The sequence below is a fragment of the Phalacrocorax carbo genome, chromosome 1, assembly GCF_963921805.1.
Source record: "Phalacrocorax carbo chromosome 1, bPhaCar2.1, whole genome shotgun sequence".
Taxonomy (NCBI): Eukaryota; Metazoa; Chordata; class Aves; order Suliformes; family Phalacrocoracidae; genus Phalacrocorax; species Phalacrocorax carbo.
Genome location: NC_087513.1, coordinates 93,201,932 through 93,221,039, shown reverse-complemented (window position 1 = coordinate 93,221,039; position 19,108 = coordinate 93,201,932). Strand labels below are relative to the sequence as shown.

Genomic DNA, 19,108 nt, shown 5'->3' with positions numbered 1-19,108 from the left:
TGTAAGAACCGATAAATCAAGGTCTGGCTTCCACCCTTTGCAAAACCACCTTTGATTTCAAGTCCCGCATAGACAGGCATCACTCTTTCCATACATTCTTTACCCAATTAGGCTCAACCAGCCATTATTTCTTCACACCAATTTAAGAATTACGACTGCTGGTACATATTGTTTTGTCTTCAGCTTCTACTGACAAACGCAAATAGCCAGAGGAAGGTCCTTTCTAGTTTTCTCAGGAGAACAGCTCTACCAAAGAGATTATTGAGAAATGTTCTCACTTGAGCTTTGCCCATAAAAATGTGTTTTTTCAGGGGCTCTCTTCTCACCCACAGAGCCAACCACATGCGTTCACACACAAGCAGCTGAACACTGTGGTTTAGGATAACGTTCCTTCACCCTCGAGTGGCTTGCCTCACCCTAGGTAAAGCAAAACGCTTATTGTGTCTTAGTCTGAATGACTAGTGCAAAATAACACGTCACAGGCTGTGAAGGCACAGTTGCTTCTCCTCCATCTTCCTTCAGACATTCAAACAGTTAAAGTTTTGCTTTCTGCAAGCCTTTGGCTTCTCTAAAGGTGCACGCATGCACTGATTTACCTGCCATAAATACATAGACACATTCCCATTGCTTTCTGACAGAAACCCAGGAAAATCCCACGCCAAAGCCAGTTCATTGCTCCTCCAACAGACACCTTCGAAAGCACGTCAGATCGCATTACGTGAACGTGTTTGGAGATGATCCCTAAATTGCTGGGATTTCAGTGAAGGGTGTGGGAAGTCTTACATGTTGGCTGCGTCTTCAGCACAGATTTTTTTCCTCCTCACTGGCATTTTCCTTAAGTCCTGTCACTGCTGGAAAAATCTCCCTTTGCTGTTCATAGGCTCTGGAGGACCTGTCCAACATTTAGGGTCTACATGCTTCTTTTAAAAACCAAGAACAAAATTTTCAGTAGCTTTTAGGCATTTGAAGAGGCTCATGGTTTCCTAGCAAGGTCTTCAAATGATGAGTGCTGTGTACCCAGGCGTTCAGAAACAAACTGCAGAGCAGAAAAAAAGACCTTCAACTTCTCTCTCTCAGTACATAAATAACTTTTTAGAGAAGCCGAGTAGGATGAGACAGGCAATGAGCTGCCACACTGAAGGACTATCCCAGGCATGCTTCATGCTTCAGGGAAAGCTTGCCTTAAAGTGACAGTATTCAAAAGTGATAATCCAGCTGGACCTACTGCCGGCAGGCGGCGAGCGGTAGCAGTCACACACAACCCTACCACATTTCTCATCAAAACTAATTTTGTCTGATCCCTCCTTTCTTTGGGAGCCAGGGGAGAGATGAGCCACACAGCCGGTGCCGAACACGGACCGCTTCCCAGGTACCTGCGGCAAATCCCAAGGTCCGGATAGCTCACGTGAGGCCACCAGGGAGGCTCTGACCTCCACAAAGACGTCAGCCAAGTCCTATCCAGTCTGAGGTTGTTCAGTAAATAAACCCCCACCTTCCACCTCAGCTAGTTACAGGCACCAGCCCCAGCCAAAATCAATAGATGAGAAGCAATTTGTCATTTCCAGGCCACACTGTTTTGGTTATGATGAGTCAAAACACAGTAAAGGAAACACAGATGTAGTGAGATCACCTCATTTTCTGGAGCCTTCCTACCTCTAGAAGCCTTGCCTGATCTCCCTCAAAATTTCCACATGCAGTACGCACAAAAACATCTCATGTGCTGCATGGTCATGCCTGTTAAACCGCAGGTGCGCTGTGTGACACTTGGCGGGGCTGAGGGAGCTTGGCATAAGCAGCGGGAGGTCAAGTTCACCCTGAGCTGTGGGCAGGCTGGTGTCTCCCCATAGGAAGTTTTTTTCATTATTTCAGATAGCTCCCACTCGCACACAAAGCCTGTATTTTGTAATAAAAACAAGGAGAAAAATCACATCCAAAAGGAATTTTACCTATTTCTTTCTCTACTTATTCCAGTGAAGTTATCTTTTTTTAAAAAAAAAAAAGAAAACAAACCCTAAAAAGCTGGCCACCAGAACAAAGTAGCCAAGAAGCTAATTTAATAACCTCATTCTTCAAAATCCACCCTGCACTTCATACTTGTAGGTTTCAACAACAGTCTTAAACCATCCAGTGTCTTCTAATGTTTTGGGTTTTTTTTAAAAAAAAGGCTTCACTGCATTTCTCTCTTCATACAGGCAATGCTTTTCATTTGGAGAGATGCACAGAATGCTGCAAATTTTCCAGTAGCTGGGATTCTCCCTGCAAACTGAGGCAGGCATTACCCATCTCAGCTACAGAGAGCCAAAGCTGCCGCCAGTTACTTGTTATGGTACAGAAAGGCCAACAGAGACAAGCGTGAAGATAACTGCCCCGCTTCTGCCCCCCATCCCCCCAAAAAAAAGGTCCCTTGGGGTCCATTACTCCATCCCAGCTGAGCCCCAGTAACTGATCACGCACAGGCTGTCCTCACAGTCCAGAGCCATTAAGCTTTAAGCAAAACAGTGCATCTCAAGGCCCTAATCCTTTCGCTCACAGCAAAGCAGCCAGCTGTGGGCTAGGAGCCACGTTAAACTCACTGGAGATGAAGTGTTTGCTGAAATGCTTTGCTGAACAAGGATGAGCAACTGCACTTGGGCTTTAGCTATACTTACTAACTCCTGTACATCTTGGCTCTGGTTTTCTTTGCCACATGGCAGCTGGTTACATCCAAGACCTTAAATTCCTGAGAGAGAAAGTGACTGTTGAAACTCAGCTGTGCAACATATGCTCCATCTAGTGTTTACTCTCTAATATTTCATTTTCTTAAATGTTTTGCTGTTAACACATACTTCTGTCTTTTCTGTAGTTTATCTGTCTATTTAGGAACATTACTGAAAATATTAACCTTCTCCTGGTTGTTTTAACTACACAATTTTGATTTAGCCTCCACTTACGCCTTCAGTAATAACAGTACACTGATTTCCATTGAAAGATTAGATCTCATAGAGCAAAATGAAGGATAAGTGTTTTAAAAAGAGCAGTGACCATTTCTCCAGCTGTTTAGCTAATGCAAAGTGAACAGAGAACTTTGAACAGGAGTAAAACATAAAAAATTAAAAACACTCCAAAGTCACCCCCCCCCCCCGCCATTATGGTTTAACCCCAGCCAGCAACTCAGCACGACACAGCCACTCGCTCACCCCCCCATCCCAATGGGATGGGGGAGAGAATCAGAAACGTAAAAGGGAGAAAACTTGTGGGTTGAGATAAAGACAGTTTAATAGGTAAAGCAAAAGCTGCGCACACAAGCAAAGCAACACAAGGAATTCATTCACTCTTCCCATGGGCAGGCAGGTGTTCAGCCATCTCCAGGAAAGCAGGGCTCCATCATGTGTAACGGTTACTGGGGAAAACGCCATCACTCCAAACATCCCCCCCTCCCCTTCCTCCCCCAGCTTTATATGCTGAGCATGATGCTATGTGGTGTGGGATATCCCTTTGGTCAGTTGAGGTCAGCTGTCCCAGCTGTGCCCCCTCCCAACTCCTGGTGCACCCGCAGCCTGCTCGCTGGTAGGGTAGGGTGAGACGCAGAAAAGGCCTTGACTCTGTGTAAGTGCTGCTCAGCAGCAACGAAAACATCCCTGTGTTATCAACACTGTTTTAATCACAAATCCAAACTAGAGCCCCATACTAGCTACTATGAAGAAAATTAACTATCCCAGCTAAAGCTATCTCTCTACCTGATGCATAACCTTCACCACAGCACAAAGCAGCTAGAGAAGCTGTTTCCTAGGCCTCCCAGCACTCGAGCCAAGCCATACTGCAGCGACCTGGGAAAACACAAGTCACAACTCCAGGGCTCCAAACCTACGGCACCCACTGACCCACTCCCTAAGCTCGGCAAGCCTTGCAGCCACCTTACAGCCCGCTCACACCTCTTCCCACTGGGCACAAGCCCCTCATGGATTGTTGCAAAGTCGTGTCATCCCACCCCCCATTACTTTGAGGCCCTTTTTAGAGGCCCACTGTAGACAGCACAGTGTTAGAGGAGGCAAGCGGAACAGCTTCCCATTCCCTCCTCTGGAAACACATTTCCTCTCCCCAACTGCCTCTCAGCTTTCCCCCAGCTCTCCACCACAGCAGCCTTACCTGCCCACAGCCGCAGCCTTACAGCTCCTGGGAGGACACATCCTGGCCTATATTGGGTCATGCTGCCCTCAAGTGAGGGGGGTCCTCCTGCCTGCTGCAGCATCACCCTGCACAGGTGAGCTGAGGCTGCAGCCCCACAAGCAGCTGGATTTGAGTGGAGACCAGTCCCAGCAGGAAAAGAGAAAAGCTTCACCCTGCAAAAGATACCTCCCAAGGCACAGAAAACCCACTGAAGGGGACTTGGTGCTGAGCTGCTTTACTATAGATGAGGGGCTTTTTTATCCTCTGTCAAGCCAGGCTGTGGGAGGACAGGAAAATAGGCAGGCAGCACAAAGCCCCGACTGCCTCCTCAGGCCACCCTCGTCACACCTGGGCTCAGCAGAGCCCAGCAGCTGCTGTGAGTGAGTTCTAATGATCGGTTTGGCAAAGCTCTGCTGGTGTGCCTGCATGGCTGGGGCTTCTCCAGCAGCTTGGGCTGGGTGCAAGGAATCTTTGCGCTATGGAAAAGCAGGGAGTCGGGGACAGCATCAAGCCTGGCAATTGCCATGTGCATTTCAAAAGTGCTAGGCTTGGTAGTGGGACAAACTGCAAAATGCTCAAACTGTAACAGTCTCCTTGTTACCTCAGGCTGCCCCCAAATTTGCACTGCTTTAGGGAGTTCCTGGTTGGCCATTTGCTGCTCACCTGCTAGTAATGATGCTACTGCAGAAAGGAAAGCCAACAGCAGGTGGGACAAGAGGTCCCAAGCTTAGTTTTTGATAAGGAAGAAAAAGAAAGGAAAAACAACCCTGTTCTGTTGCATTAGCAGGGCTGGTGAGGCGCTGGGATGGGCTGCCTAGGGAGAGGACAGGGTCTGCAGTGGGGGAAACCTTTAGAAAATAGTTGAACATCCCCAGAGAACGGCTTGGGTTGGCTGATCCTGCCCGGAGGCCGTGATGGCCCAGACAGCCTCTAGATGGCCCTGTTCTTCTGGGTGAAGGCTGAGGGGATCGGAGCCCAGCTCAGAAGGGGAGCTAGCAAGGAGCTGCGGTAGAAGCGGAGAGCCCCAAAACTCTGCAGCCACGGGGCATGAACCTAGCCACAGATTTAAGCTGCAGAAATTGAGATTTCATTGCCATGGAAAGCATAGCAGAAGGTGAGCAGAAGCTAAGATAACTTAGCTTCCTTGGGCAGAAAGTGTTTAAGAGATCCATGCCCCTGCCTGCTCTCCCCCTGTGCCAGAGCTTGCAGCAGAGCTCCCCAAACCTTGTGTCGTGGTACTGACTAAAGCAAGAAAGCAGCAAACTGCAGCTTGGGGATGGGAGGTAGCAGGTCCCCATATGGAGAAACCACAGAGGGCACTGCCGGGGATGTGAAAGGTAGTATAAAACTAAATGCATATAAGGACATTTGCTGTAATAGTATTATTTGAGGAAGAGCCTCCAGTAAACCTGATCCAGGCCCGCAGCAGGAAGTCCTCCAGGGCAACACACAAACCAGAGCCAGTTTGCAGAGGTTCAGGTCCAGTTTGCTTTAGAAAACGAGAGCAGGTCGACCCCGATGGGAAACACATGACACAAAAAAGACACATTTTCTGCCAACTGTGGGTTTTGGTGTGTTTTTTTGCAGGTGATGGCTGTGCTGCTCTTCCCTGTGCAGCTGCTGGCAGTGGCTGTCACCATTTACCTAGAGCTGGTGAGGTCTGCTCAAGGCGGTGTCTACTATGGAATCAAGCAGCTGCCACCCCAGGTGCCACAGTACCAACCCCTCGGACAACAAGTACCTCACATGCCACTGGGCAAAGAAGGCATCCCGATGCAGCACATGGGAAAGGAGGTGCCCCACATGCAGTACGGGAAAGAGTACCCCCATCTGCCTCAGTACATGAAGGAGGTCCCGCAGATGCCTCTGCTCGGCAAGGACATGGCTCCCAAGAAAGAGAAAGGTAGGCTTGGTGCATCCCTCGCCACCCCTGCACAGTCCTTCCTGGTGCCCCTCGGCACCGTCTGCCTGGGGGTATCTGAGGATGGGGAGCTGGCTTCTGCAGGCTGGGCGCAGCACCCAGGCACTCTGAGGGCTGGCCAAGTTGGTACCTGGCCACAGGTGGACAAAAACAGGCTCACGTGAGCTGTGGGGCAGCTCAGGGCCACCAGAGCAAGGCCACAGTCATCCTCCAGGCTGTAGCACAGCCTCTGAGCAGCCTTACCTGTGACAAGCCTCCAGCACCCAGGGCTGGCCCCAGGTTTGTTTGGGTGCTTGCTCAAGACTAGCAGAAATCTTGTAATCTCATCCACCTGCAGAAAAACGTCTGATGGGGTTTCAAATAATGGCCCAGGTAGATGGGCCAGGGTCCTGCCTGGAGATGCTCCTACTCTTGCTGCAGTGACTGGACATGAAATAACAGCTAAGAGCTCCAAGATGTGAATTTATGGGAATATCATGAATTTGTCTGGATTTGTCCAGACCCTGTGATTTAGAGGTTTGCAGATAAAAACATACAATTGGTCTTCTGACTCTGCAGTCCTCTTTCGGTATGTTATTTACAGGAGTAACGGGGGCATTGTAGGTATGGGGCATTACTGCATGAGTCTGCACATACAAGTACTTTCAGTATTCAGTAAAGCAAGTTTGGACAATGTTAGGATATTTAAGAAAACAACAAAAAATGGCCAAAATACAAAGGGCAACCAGGAAAACACAGTGTCATAAAATCATTGTGGGGACAGCGAGCGTCTGTGTGACCAGACCAGCTAGTTAACTCTTTGTCTTGTTGAGGGCTCAGCATAACCACAGCCTCCACTGGCTTCAGAGGGAAATGGGAGATTTCAGGGCCTATTTTTGGAGTGTCTGAACAAACACGAGTGGCTGTAGTAAAACCAACCCGTCTTGTGAGCAAAGGTTTTCTACGTGCATAAAACACAACATGTGCAGAGAGGGAAGGCTTCTGTCTCCCAAAGAACAGTTAATTCCCTTGCCTTGAAACCTCATCTGTCCCCTTCCCCCAAACCTCGTGCTTCTTTATCCACTTCAGAGCAGGACAGAGGCAGACTCTCCACTTAACACAAAAAGCCTGCAGTTTAAAAAGCAACCAGCCCCAGCAGAACCGCTCCCACTCAACAACTCCCTCATCCTGACCTGCAATGCTAAGTGGTTACATACACAAAAATGTGGGTTTGGACAACAAAAACATTTTGTGAAGCGTTTAGAAGAGCTCTAACTAGATGTGGCTATGCCAAAAACCTGTGGGAGCTTAGCAATGCTGGGTAGGGCTGTACGTTTCCAGTAATACCTTAATGTGAACCAAAGCAGTCATACCTATGTACAAACTTCTTACTGATACAATCTTTTTCAACTGATCCTGCTACTGTAAGCCTCTCCAGCAAAAGCACTTTTATGCCAGAACTCCTACAGCATGGGATTACCGAGCAGCTTCTACGTCCTGCAAAAACTCTCAAAAGTAGATTAGTCTACAGCAATATGGGACAAAAAGCAGACTTAGCTGCTTAAGATTGTGGTAGAAAACACTAGTAAAGTGCAAAGGGCTTTTTCATGGCAAAACATAAGCAAACACAAAGCAAAATAATTGTTTTCTGGAAACAGAAACATGCATGGAAGTGTGGGGTATGGAAAACGGTAGGAACATCCTATTTTTTTCCAAACACCAGCCTGTAACTCATTGGCCAGCTCTGCCTCCCCACCTACCACAAAACCAAGAGGTATCAAAACAAGCACATTCAATTCAAAACTGCCTTTGTGTTTCTTGAAGGATGCAATTGCAATCACCTCTTGTCTCTCCCCCTTCCTTTTTTTTTTTCTCCACAACCCAGAAATACCCATGCGCAGTCTGAGGGGCGAGCAAGGTCCCCCTGGTGAGCCTGGACCAAGAGGGCCGCCGGGGCCACCAGGATTACCGGGTCACGGTGTGCCAGGAGCCAAAGGAAAACCAGGCCCACAAGGATATCCAGGAATTGGGAAGCCGGGTTTGCCGGGGATGCCAGGGAAACCAGGGGTCATGGGGCCCCCGGGGCCGAGAGGGGAGATGGGGCCGAAGGGGGAGATGGGGCCTATGGGGATACCCGGGCCGCAAGGACCGCCGGGGCCTCACGGGCTTCCCGGCATAGGGAAAGCAGGTGCTCCAGGGCTGCAGGGACAGCCAGGGCCGAAGGGCGAGCCCGGGATGAAAGGGCCCCCAGGAATCCCTGGGATCCCGGGGCCAAAAGGGGAGAAGGGCGTCGGGATCCCGGGTTTGCCAGGGCTGAAGGGCCCCCCCGGGCTGCCCGGCCCCCCCGGCCCCGTGGGGCTGCCAGGGGTCGGCAAGCCGGGCATGGTTGGCTTCCCTGGACCGCAGGGACCTGTGGGCAAACCCGGACCCCCGGGAGAGCTGGGGCTGCAGGGGCCCCCAGGGGCCCCCGGGATCCAAGGTCCTCCCGGCTTGCCTGGTGTTGGCAAACCCGGCCAGGATGGTGTCCCTGGCCAGCCGGGCTTCCCGGGCGGCAAAGGGGAGCAAGGCCTGCCAGGCCTGCCAGGGCCCCCTGGCCTCCCTGGCGTTGGGAAGCCAGGCTTCCCAGGGCCCAAAGGTGAGCGTGGCGTGGCGGGTCTGCCTGGCCCCCTGGGGCCGAAGGGGGAGAAGGGGCACGCAGGGCCGCCCGGCATGGCAGGGCCGCCAGGGGAGCCAGGCCAGCCGGGACTGCCGGGCATCATGGGCCCTCCGGGGGCCGCTGGCTTCCCGGGACCCAAAGGAGAAGGGGGAGCTGTGGGGCCACCGGGACCTGTTGGTCCCAAGGGTGAACCTGGCCTGCAGGGGTTTCCAGGAAAGCCAGGCTTTCCTGGGGAAGTGGGGGCCCCTGGGCTGCGGGGTCTGCCAGGCCCTACAGGGCCCAAGGGGGAAGCTGGACAGAAAGGCTTGCCGGGGCTGCCGGGCGTCCCAGGGCTCGTGGGGCCAAAGGGTGAGCCGGGGCTCCCCGGTGCCCAGGGCCTCCAGGGCCCCTCAGGCATCCCAGGCATTGCAGGACCCAGTGGTCCCATTGGCCCCCCAGGGCTGCCGGGGGCGAAGGGGGAGCCCGGCCTGCCCGGACCCCCCGGCTTCCCTGGCGTGGGCAAACCTGGTGCCGCAGGGCTGCAGGGACCCCCAGGGAAGCCTGGGGCGCTTGGTCCCCCCGGCCAGCCAGGGCTCCAGGGGCCACCCGGCCCCCCCGGGCCCCCAGGTCCCCCGGTCATCATCCCACCCACTCCGCCGGCCGTGGGACAGTACCTGCCCGAGGTGGGGCCCGGGATAGATGGCGTCAAGCCCCCCTATGGCTACATGGGCAAGAAAGGCAAGGCTGCCGGTGCCGTCTACGAGATGCCCGCATTCACGGCAGAGCTCCTCACCCCCTTCCCCCGGGTCGGGGTGCCTGTGAAGTTCGACAAGCTCCTCTACAATGGCCGCCAGAACTACAACCCCCAGACAGGGATCTTCACCTGTGAGATACCCGGCGTCTACTACTTTGCCTACCACGTCCACTGTAAAGGTGCCAGCGTCTGGGTGGCATTGTTCAAGAACAATGAGCCGCTGATGTACACCTACGACGAGTACAAGAAGGGCTTCCTCGACCAGGCTTCGGGCAGCGCCGTTGTCCAGCTGATGCACGGAGACAAGGTTTATGTTCAAATGCCATCCGAGCAGGCGGCAGGACTCTATGCCGGGCAATACGTTCACTCATCTTTTTCAGGATATTTATTGTATCCCATGTAAAACAAAAACCAGACACACACACATACAAACAAAATCAAAACCTTTCTTCTCTGCTTCAAACTTTTATACCATGAAAGATGCATTTTATGACCGTTTCTGACCATCTTGTACAAAAAAAAAAAAAGTTTAACATTATGCACAGCTACTTATAAAAAACAAAAAGGTGTGGTGAACATATCTAAAGATGTGTATCAGATTCATAAACAGCTGTTTTGCACCTGAGGGGGACATATTAGTTGTACATTATATATTTCTGTGATGCCATGCTTACTTCATTTCACTCACAATAACTCAGTACTAGGGTTCAAGTCAGTGTACATCACTCACTCCTGTTGCATTGATCATAGTTATGAGATGAAAACCAGCAACTTAAACCAGAGAGTAGGTCTGTCTCAAATTATATGGAAAAATTTGAGTGGCTTTTTATTTGTTTGGGGACGGGAGGGTTGTTTTTTTGACAGCAGGTCTTCCTGACAAGCAAAGGTTCTTTTAGCTAGAGACCTTTATTCCCCTTCCCCCATATAAACCTTTCCTGCAGGTGTGTTTTTTTCCTGAACAATTTATTTATGATGGAAAAGGAGTATTGATGGTGTAACTATTCCCCACGAGCCTTCTCCAGCAGCCACTGGACCCAGAATGCTGCCACTGACTCCAGCAGCCACTGGGTTCAGCTCCAAATTCCACAGCACTAGAAAAGCCTCCACCAGCATTTGCGCAGCTGAAGTAGATGAGGTAGATCAGACACAAAAGCGAAGGGTTCCCTGTTTGCTTTGTGCCACCCGATTGAGGCATTTTAGCCAACACACAGCACTACAGCAGGGTGGTATAAGTTGGCTGGGATTTCTGTGCTCGTGCTAAGAACCTGTGTCTGTCTGGCTACTCAGAAGAGATGCCCCTTCTGCCACTCGGTGAAAGTTAAATCAGTTTAGTCTTCAATGACTAGGCAAAGCAGGAGTAGCTCTGTTTGCTAATTAACTAGTTTGTTGTTTGAGATCAACCAAAAATTTACCAGCAATACTGATGGCGCAGATTTGTCTGAGAACTTCATTTTATATAAAAACTGATTTCCAATCCTTATTTATATGTTACCAATTGTCAAGGAGAACCTGCAGGTCTTGATCTTTTCTGTACGTGAGGAGAGCAGCTTCTCTGCAAGAGCTGTCTGTTCATCAATGGTGCTAATCTCACCTCAAAAGTATCCGCTTCCAAAGGGCAGTGTACTTTGCTGTGGTTCCCTGTACAGTGCTGCACATCACACACTGTTATGCTAGTTGAAAGAGTTAAATACTCATCACTTCTTCAATGTCTTTAGCTAATGCTACCGCTTTTGATTCAAAAATGAACTAGATTTTTCATGCAGAACTAAGATTGGATTTAACTGGCATTACCATTATTTAAATGCAGACTTTAATGCAGTCTAACATTGACTAAGGACTCCAGTGATATAATGTGGTGCTTTATCTCAGAAATTTTACGGAACGGTGGCAGGAACTGATGGACAGTTTACCAGTTATTGGTGACTTTGGTATGTTCCCAGAATATAGGAGATATGTCAAAAGCAAATAATTTTGTATTTAAAATTTTTGTACTGATTTGAAAAAAATATCTTATTAAATACCTTTAAAGAAAAAAATCCTGTCTTCATTCAGCAGAACTGTTAGAAGGAACTTTCAACCCACAGAATTCACAGAGCACAAGGGTGCTCTGAAACCACTGACAGCCCCATATGAAAAAAAGAGAGATACCCTTTTCTTCAGTTCCCCTCTACAGGCAAAACCTGCCCTAAATTGCTGGGGGGGAAGCGTGCTGTCCCGGCACCACATTCAGTGAGAGCGAGCAGCTGGTACCAGGAGGAACACGCAGAGTGAGGGGCTCCCGCAGGCGGCCTGCGGGGAAGCCAGGAGATCAGGTTGCAGAGGTGCGCTGTTAAGGGTTTGTGCTCACCTAAGAAGCCAGAGCTGGCTGCCCAGGCTGGGAGATGCACACCACGTCCCCGGCTCTCCCTGTGACTTCACAGAATCATAGAATGGTTTGGGCTGGAAGGGAGCTTTAGAAGTCATCTGGTCCAACCCCCCTGCAGTGAGTAGGGACATCTTAAACTAGATCAGGTTGCTCAGAGCCCCGTCCAACCTGACCTTGAATGTCTCTAGGGACGGGGCTTCCACAGCCTCTCAGGGTAACCTGTGCCAGTGTTTCACTACCCTTATGTAAAACATTTTTTCCCTTATATCCAGCCTAAATCTACCCTCCTTTAGTTTAAAACCATTACCCCTTGTCCTGTCATAACAGGCCTTGCTTTGGAAACAGCTTTTCCCATTCCTCCCCATTTTTTCACCTGCAGCAGAAACCTAGTGTGAGGGCTGCAACATATTTGTCACTGATCTACGTCGCTATACAACGATGGCTCCATTGTGGGGAGTAAATGAGAACCCACGGTGCGGCTCCCCCCATCTCACATCAAAGATGGGCATCTCCTCCGAGCTGGCGAACTCCTAAACCGTCAATACTAAAACGAACGCACTGAGGACCCCTGACTTGTGCCAGGTAACCGTTTGCTACATCTCCCTTAGATTCCCTGAAGCCGCTGGCTAGCTAAGCAGCTCCCCACCCTCCAGCATCTCACTTTCACTGCACAAAGAGAAAACAAAGTATGAGCCAAGTATCGTAATCAGTGTCTATCTAAAGTCTTTCGTCACACACCATCTTCGTTAAGATCTTTTATTTTGGCATGCCCCTGAAAGTCCCCAATAAGACAGGCAAGGTTAAAAAAAACATGAAAAATTAAAATCAGGAGGATGCTGCTCCTGATCTTACTCACAGAAACTACATCCCAGCTTTGCTTTTACTCAGCCTGGAGTGAGATCTCTGCCCACAGTACAGCTCAGCCTACCTAGGTTCAAAAATTTTCAGCTTTCTTTGCTCTACTAAGCATCAAAGTTTGTCCTGAAACTTGATACTGGATCTGACAACACTGTATGTACTTTACACAGCGTTAATAATGGGGCTGGGCACGCGCGCACATCCGCACACACACAGAGCAATGACCTTGCAAAAACAAGCCTGAGGGCACCATCTTTAACACAGTTTATTCACAGGAAAATAGTCTCTCTGCATTTGTAGCATTCAAAATGCCACTTGAAATAACTGTAAGAACGTCTTCGAAATACAGCTGGCACTTCAAACACATCTAAAACTTAAGACAAATGGCAAATAAAATAAGTATGTACTGATACCGAAAACAGGCGTTGAGATTCACATGTTCTTAAAAAAATCAGGCCCCACTTAAAAGTTAAGGTATTTATATCACCTCCCCAGGCATTGTTAAAAAGGAAAGTGTGGCACAGGAAACGAGGTATCACACACCAATTATTAAACGCCAAAGTTGAGATTCTGTATTATCACCACCAACACAGTCACTGGAAATGTCATTTACTACTATCTTTTAGGCACTCTCAGATTCATATTTAGTGCAATAGTTTGTGACCTTCCTTCGTAAGTCATGTCGCCATACTTCCCTCAATTATTCCAGCAGAGGAAAAAATACTTTCCTGACAGAAAATGAACAAACACACACACACAGCCCCTAAAAGTCTGAGCCAAACAGAACTTTCAGCTGATGCCTGTCATCCTGCCTCTTTTGTGTGTACTTCGGTACCTTAGAGCTGGGTCTTTCTGACGGTGCAGCATTTTGAGGAGGTGGTGGATAAAATGCAGGAGCACCTTTGCTGTAAGATGTTGCCTCCTCGAAATTCAGCAGGCTGCTGGAGAACAGGACAGAGGAAGAATGGGCGAGACTGTCTCACTCTGCAATTCCTACTTCTCCTAACAGAGGGAAAATTGGTGGGAGACACTGGGTACCTACAGAGTTACACCATTACCAAACATGGAAATTAAGCTATCAGCACCCTGGGATTCAAAACTGGCAGCTTTGCTGCAGCTGATGTGATAAAAAAAATTGGGTAGCTTTTAAAGCAAAGTTTCAGTGCAGAGATTTTACTTTCAGGAATGGCAAAAACGGAAAAAGAAAATAGCAGCTCACGCTCAGAAAAGATCTAAGTATTTGGAGTTAGTGTTATTGCTTTCTTCAAAAAAGTCGCAAGGCAAGTCTTTGGTATGGCAACATGCCTGTGAAAATGCGTACCCGGGTAGAAGCGACACTGTTATCTGTGGGCATTACTGAGAAACACACTACAGAGAGGTATTCTTGCCCGCATGAAGTCAGTGTAAAAGCGATACCTGTCCTCAAGGCAGAGTAGGGGAAACGACTGTGTGAAGCGGGTGATGAAGCAGGGTTGGTCTACACAGAATCCTACCAAAGCATCTTACGGGGTGGGGGAGAAATGAATCACTGGGGTCACTGCTTATTTCTGAAGGAAAAAGCTACTGGCCTGAAAGCTGTGCTTTCGATAAAAAACCAAACCAAACCAGCAACAGAAAAAACCACACTAGTACCCTGTGGTTTATCAACAGTATCAGCTCTTGGCTCAGTCCTGAAGGAACAGGCCTGGCTCTAAATGTTACTGTCACCCTGGGACAGCAACCCTGGTGTACATGGACTCAACATCCCTGCAAGAGAACAGAAGTGGGGGAAAAATATCCCTGGGAGTACTGCTTAATTTCAAAAATAAGTCAGCCATATTAATGGGGAGGCTCATTAAGAAGAAATAAAAAGGAGTAGTAGCTAATAAGGATAAATGCTTGTAGACAGCATATTAAATGCACTGAGAATACCAAACATTATTTTAAAAATAACCTTAGGGAGACAAAAGCTGATGTAGTAAAAAGAACAATAATAAAGGAGTCTATCTTAAGTAAAAGAGCTTGGGGGGACACCGTTTGCTTGCCATGAAGCCTTTTTTCCAATTATTGTTGGGGGATTGTAACTATAGCAGAACAAAACCCCAAAAAAGCAGAAAACCTCCTAGGAAAATCAGGAGAATGGATCAGTTTAGATTAGTGGGAAGAATGTCTCCGGAGAGGAAATAAAGTGGAGAAAATAACTGCATCCTCAGAACCATAGCTCCCTACCCACCTCCAGCCAGGGGGGACGGCGGGGAGAAGCAGAGGGAAGCAGCCTGCACCACCAGGAGAACCAGGCACTGCCAGGAGAGGGCAAATTCAACAGCTCCCCTGGGAAAAAATCCCCTCAGTCAGCGTACTGCATGAAGGTACCTGGATGCGGCTAGATCTGTGGCGGCAGCCTGTGGGAGAGCTGGGGGACCTGGCTCTAGGAGCAACCATGGGTTTTGAGAGGCAAGAGGCAGCCCTCCGCTCCTGCCCGGCTCCGCTCTCAACAGAGTCTGAGATCTACCAAGGACTTCTACACAAAGAGGGCTCAGACAACAGCACGACCTTTGCAAAAAGCCTTACCTTGGCATTTTTTTCATGTGGAATTGCTATCGTCAGTAGTCTAAATCACTGCAGTTCTGGGGCTGCAGAGTCACATACAAACCTTTTTAATTAACAGCAATAATCATGAGAAATAAATGCTGGTAGAGGCAAAGACAGTAGCATCACTGCTTTCTGATGCAAAAGCCCACCTGTTTGTATTCAGATTTATACACAAAGAACTCAAAGCTTCAGAAATGTTAACATTTAAAAAACAAAACAAAAAGGAACCACAAATCACTAAGAGCCCTTCTGCCACCTGATAAAGAAATTCTGGTTTCCTCCATTTCTGCCACCACAGTCAGCTGCTCCCATGCCCCAGGACCTCCTGTGCTCCCCTCCCCTCCGCACAGCCGGGCAAGGGGCCACCCCTTGCAGCAGCATCACCTGCAGCAGCTGGGCCCAAGGGACAGACATCCAGCTGGCAGGACACCACGGCACAGTCTGTCCCTTGCCGGGACACATCTGGGTCCTTCCCCGCGCCCTGCCACAGATTTTTATGCCATCTAGAGTTATTTCAGATATGTCCAATTTGTTTGAAAATGACCAAAGCTCAGGAGTCGTGAGATGAAAATACAAGCCTCTTCCCCTTCCGTTGTAGCCCCCCTCCAAATCACACTGCCCTCACTAATTCCCAAATGGCAGAGCCAAGGAGCTAAGGAGGGAGATGAGAACTACTGGAAGGGGATTGTTTCTTTTTTTAAATACCTATTGCACTCTGCAAGAGAAACAGGGAAGAGAAAAGGATGACTCTTCGCTCACTTCAATGCTTATTCCTCTACATCGCTGCAGCAAAGAACTTTTGTTCAGTACCCTTGTAATCCTCAGCTTCTGAAAACATAAATAACGTGCTCTTGACCTGCTAGAGGTTTGTATTCATATTGTAATTCTTTGCACTGCTCCTAAACATACTAAAACCCTCTATACAATTTTATTAAAAAGCAGCAAAGGTTTTTCTACCAACTTCAAAGACTTTTTTAAAGTGGACTTCTTTGTGCTTTCTTTAGGTGTGACTGATCAAGATAACCACAAGGTCTTCAAGCAAATCTGCCAGAATTAAAACACAAACATATATATACACACACACTATGAGAGAATTGGAACGGCATATTACTTGATCGTCTTCAACAGTTGTCAAGAGCATTCCCAGTCAGATTTAACTTATTCAGCAGGCTTGTCCAAGACAAACCAATACAGGAAACGAAACGTTTAATGGGACGTTTATAATTAAAATCCCGAGTAAGTTCCCACCGCTAAATGATTTAGCCCTAATATTGAGGGCAGAAGAGGTAAACAGAAGCCAAATGATAATTCAGCTGAGGTACATCCTGGATATTCCCTAGCACGCTCTGCTGCCAAAAATGGCAACATTAACTGCTCGTATTGATGCACTTCAAAGGTGGAAACCCGTTACAGGATCTGAGAAAGGAGATTGTGCTGGTTTGGAAAAATACACCTCAATTCTTGGGGAACGAACAGAAGGATACATGAGATCCTGTCCTGGAGATCTAGGAATCCAACAAGCGTTGGCTCTAAATTTGAACTCAGGCGTGAACATTTCTGTCCAGCTTATGTTTCTGTTGTGGCCTGAGGGAAGCAGCTGACACGCAGGTAGTTAGGACAACTCTTCAGTCTTCATACTCCCCCTTTTCTAAGTCAAGTCACGAACCATAAAATTTATTGGACGCAGAGCACAGAGTATGGTTTTCTATAAACTGGGTACAACACAAGCATTGTCAACACCAACGTCTCCACAAATCAAACCAAAGGATCTTCACCTTTGGCAAAGGCAGACAGCCGTTCAGAGTCAATGGCCAGTGCAGAAGCTGTGACTTCTTTGCTGAAGATGGATGTCCCCTCCTCAGGAGGATGGCAGACCAAAACCTGTATGCTCTGCCTGTTCACCCTTCTCCCAAACACACAGTAATGATTTATAGGCATTGTTTTAAAGCCACTTTCATACTACAAGACAGAGACATTCAAGACTTTACATCCACCAATTAAACACTGGTCATCTCAGCCTCTTGACAGTGTAACTTTTTTGGAGGACAACATTGGAAACAAAAGTATTCCAGAGAAGTAATCATTTGGAAAGAGTTCTTGCTGATAAATAAGTGATGTGCACCGCATTTTTATATATCCCTGATAGTTTCAGCTGAAGGTATCATGGTTTTCCTGTTATTAAATAGCTTCACAGAAATTCAGTTAACTGTTTGCAATAGTCCATTAGCCTCAGGCTTAGAAGAAGCTTCTGCCTTGGTAAGGTTTCTGTGCTCCTTTTAAACAGTAAACAGTTATGCTGCACTTAAAAAATAAAAAATGTCATACAAAAAATACAAATCTTTCAAATCTTGAAAATAGTAGTTGTTCATTGTATTTTCCATTCAGCTTTCACGTCAAATTGACCACAAAGTTCTTGTCTATAAGCTTCTTCAAAAATTTCTGCTCAGCGTTGATGTTGTGGTATTCATTCTAAAGAGATGTGAGGGAACAATAAAAAAAAAATTAAATTCAAATTATTACCAGAAGCATCACTTTGCTGTTCTTTTCTTTTCATTACCTGGGATACTTTGAACGTGCAAGGAGTAAGACGACTTTTCCCAAGAGCTTTCCTAGCAAAGGCTGTAGCACAGCCTCCCAGGAAAATAGGTGACTGTTGCTCAAAACTAGATTAGATTTTCCATTAGGACACAAGCCAAAAGGGATGATCCTTCAGTGGCAAGAATGGGTGAGACGTGGTCTCACTGAAGTCCTTTCATTACTAACTCTCCCAACTCCTCCCCATGCTTAGGGGGAACAGCTGCATAGCCACATTTACAGCACAAGCGGTCAGAAAATGAATACTTCTCAAAGCTTAATGCAGGTTCTTGAAAAGCAAACATTGGGCACTTGTAAATCAGATGCATCCTGCCAATCAGTTTCAACAAGCCAAAACCAACCCATCTTCTGTGCTGTATCCACATCCTGGATATACAAAAGACCACTAAGGTTAGTGGAGGACAGCACAAGGGAAGTAAGCTTACTGACAATCTTAGACACTGAATCCAGTAAATTGAAATTAATCTGGTACAAACACTGCATAAGAGATTATACAGATATATAATAAAATATTTACAACTTAATGCCATTACAGGATTAATGATATGGTTTTTGTTTAGTTTTTTTTGTTTTTTAGAGTTTCAAGATTTTAGGAAAATTACGGATGTCTATTCAGCTAGTGATCAACCTTACCCAAGCTTGGTATACATTACAAAAAAGCACCTGCAGAGAGGAGCCCCAAAATGAAGGTGAGTTCAGTGTCAAAGAAAAGTTATGTCAGAGCAGCTGGCACATAGGAATCCTCAGAGAGACACAAGAGGCCCCTATGAGCACTGCCCCTATCCTTCCTCTTCAGGAAAAGGAGGAGAGAAAATGGTCCCCACGTACACTGAGCACACACATGCGAGAGAAAACTGTTCCCATTGAGTTAAAGGGCTGAGATGGAGTTGGTCAGGGTACAGAGCTGAAGGAAAGCGCAGAGACATAAAAGAAGATAGAGGCATGACCATAGCAAAGCAGGAGGGAGGCGAAGGCATCCTTGATGCCTTCAGAAGGCCAGCCTCCTGCTGCTCCCTCTCCAGGTAAGTAGTGGCTTCCCCCTCCTGGAAGCAGTTCCTTCTCTTCCTGTCCCCCTCCAAGACCTGCTTTCTTTTCTGCTTTCAGTGTTTGGAATTCAGTTCTTTTCCTAACTGCAAGTTCGTAGGTCTTTACTCCTTCCATTTCCTTTTGCTCTTCTTTCTCTTTTTTAAGAACTTTGGCAACTATGACAAATTTTGCAAGTAGGTGCCAAGGAAAAAGAGAATGCAAACAGAAACAACACGATTCATGTTCTGACAGTGCTGG

At 47.7% G+C, this 19,108-nt stretch overlaps 2 protein-coding genes across 11 annotated transcripts in view; one reads left to right on the top strand and one right to left on the bottom strand.

Annotated features, from left to right (window-relative positions):
• COL8A1 (collagen type VIII alpha 1 chain) overlaps positions 1–11,465 on the top strand; it is a 94,358-nt gene extending 82,893 nt beyond the window's left edge. For all 4 annotated transcript variants that reach the window (XM_064467140.1, XM_064467124.1, XM_064467146.1 and 1 more), the window contains 2 exons: positions 5,734–6,049; positions 7,932–11,465. In XM_064467140.1, the coding sequence (XP_064323210.1) occupies positions 5,737–6,049; positions 7,932–9,838 (2,220 nt within the window). In that variant the 5' untranslated portion in view covers positions 5,734–5,736 and the 3' untranslated portion in view covers positions 9,839–11,465. The remainder of the gene's footprint in view (positions 1–5,733; positions 6,050–7,931) is intronic.
• A 1,438-nt stretch (positions 11,466–12,903) lies between these two features.
• Positions 12,904–19,108, bottom strand: part of ST3GAL6 (ST3 beta-galactoside alpha-2,3-sialyltransferase 6) — a 49,037-nt gene continuing 42,832 nt past the window's right edge. For all 7 annotated transcript variants that reach the window (XM_064467185.1, XM_064467178.1, XM_064467194.1 and 4 more), the window contains one exon: positions 12,904–17,698. In XM_064467185.1, the coding sequence (XP_064323255.1) occupies positions 17,618–17,698 (81 nt within the window). In that variant the 3' untranslated portion in view covers positions 12,904–17,617. The remainder of the gene's footprint in view (positions 17,699–19,108) is intronic.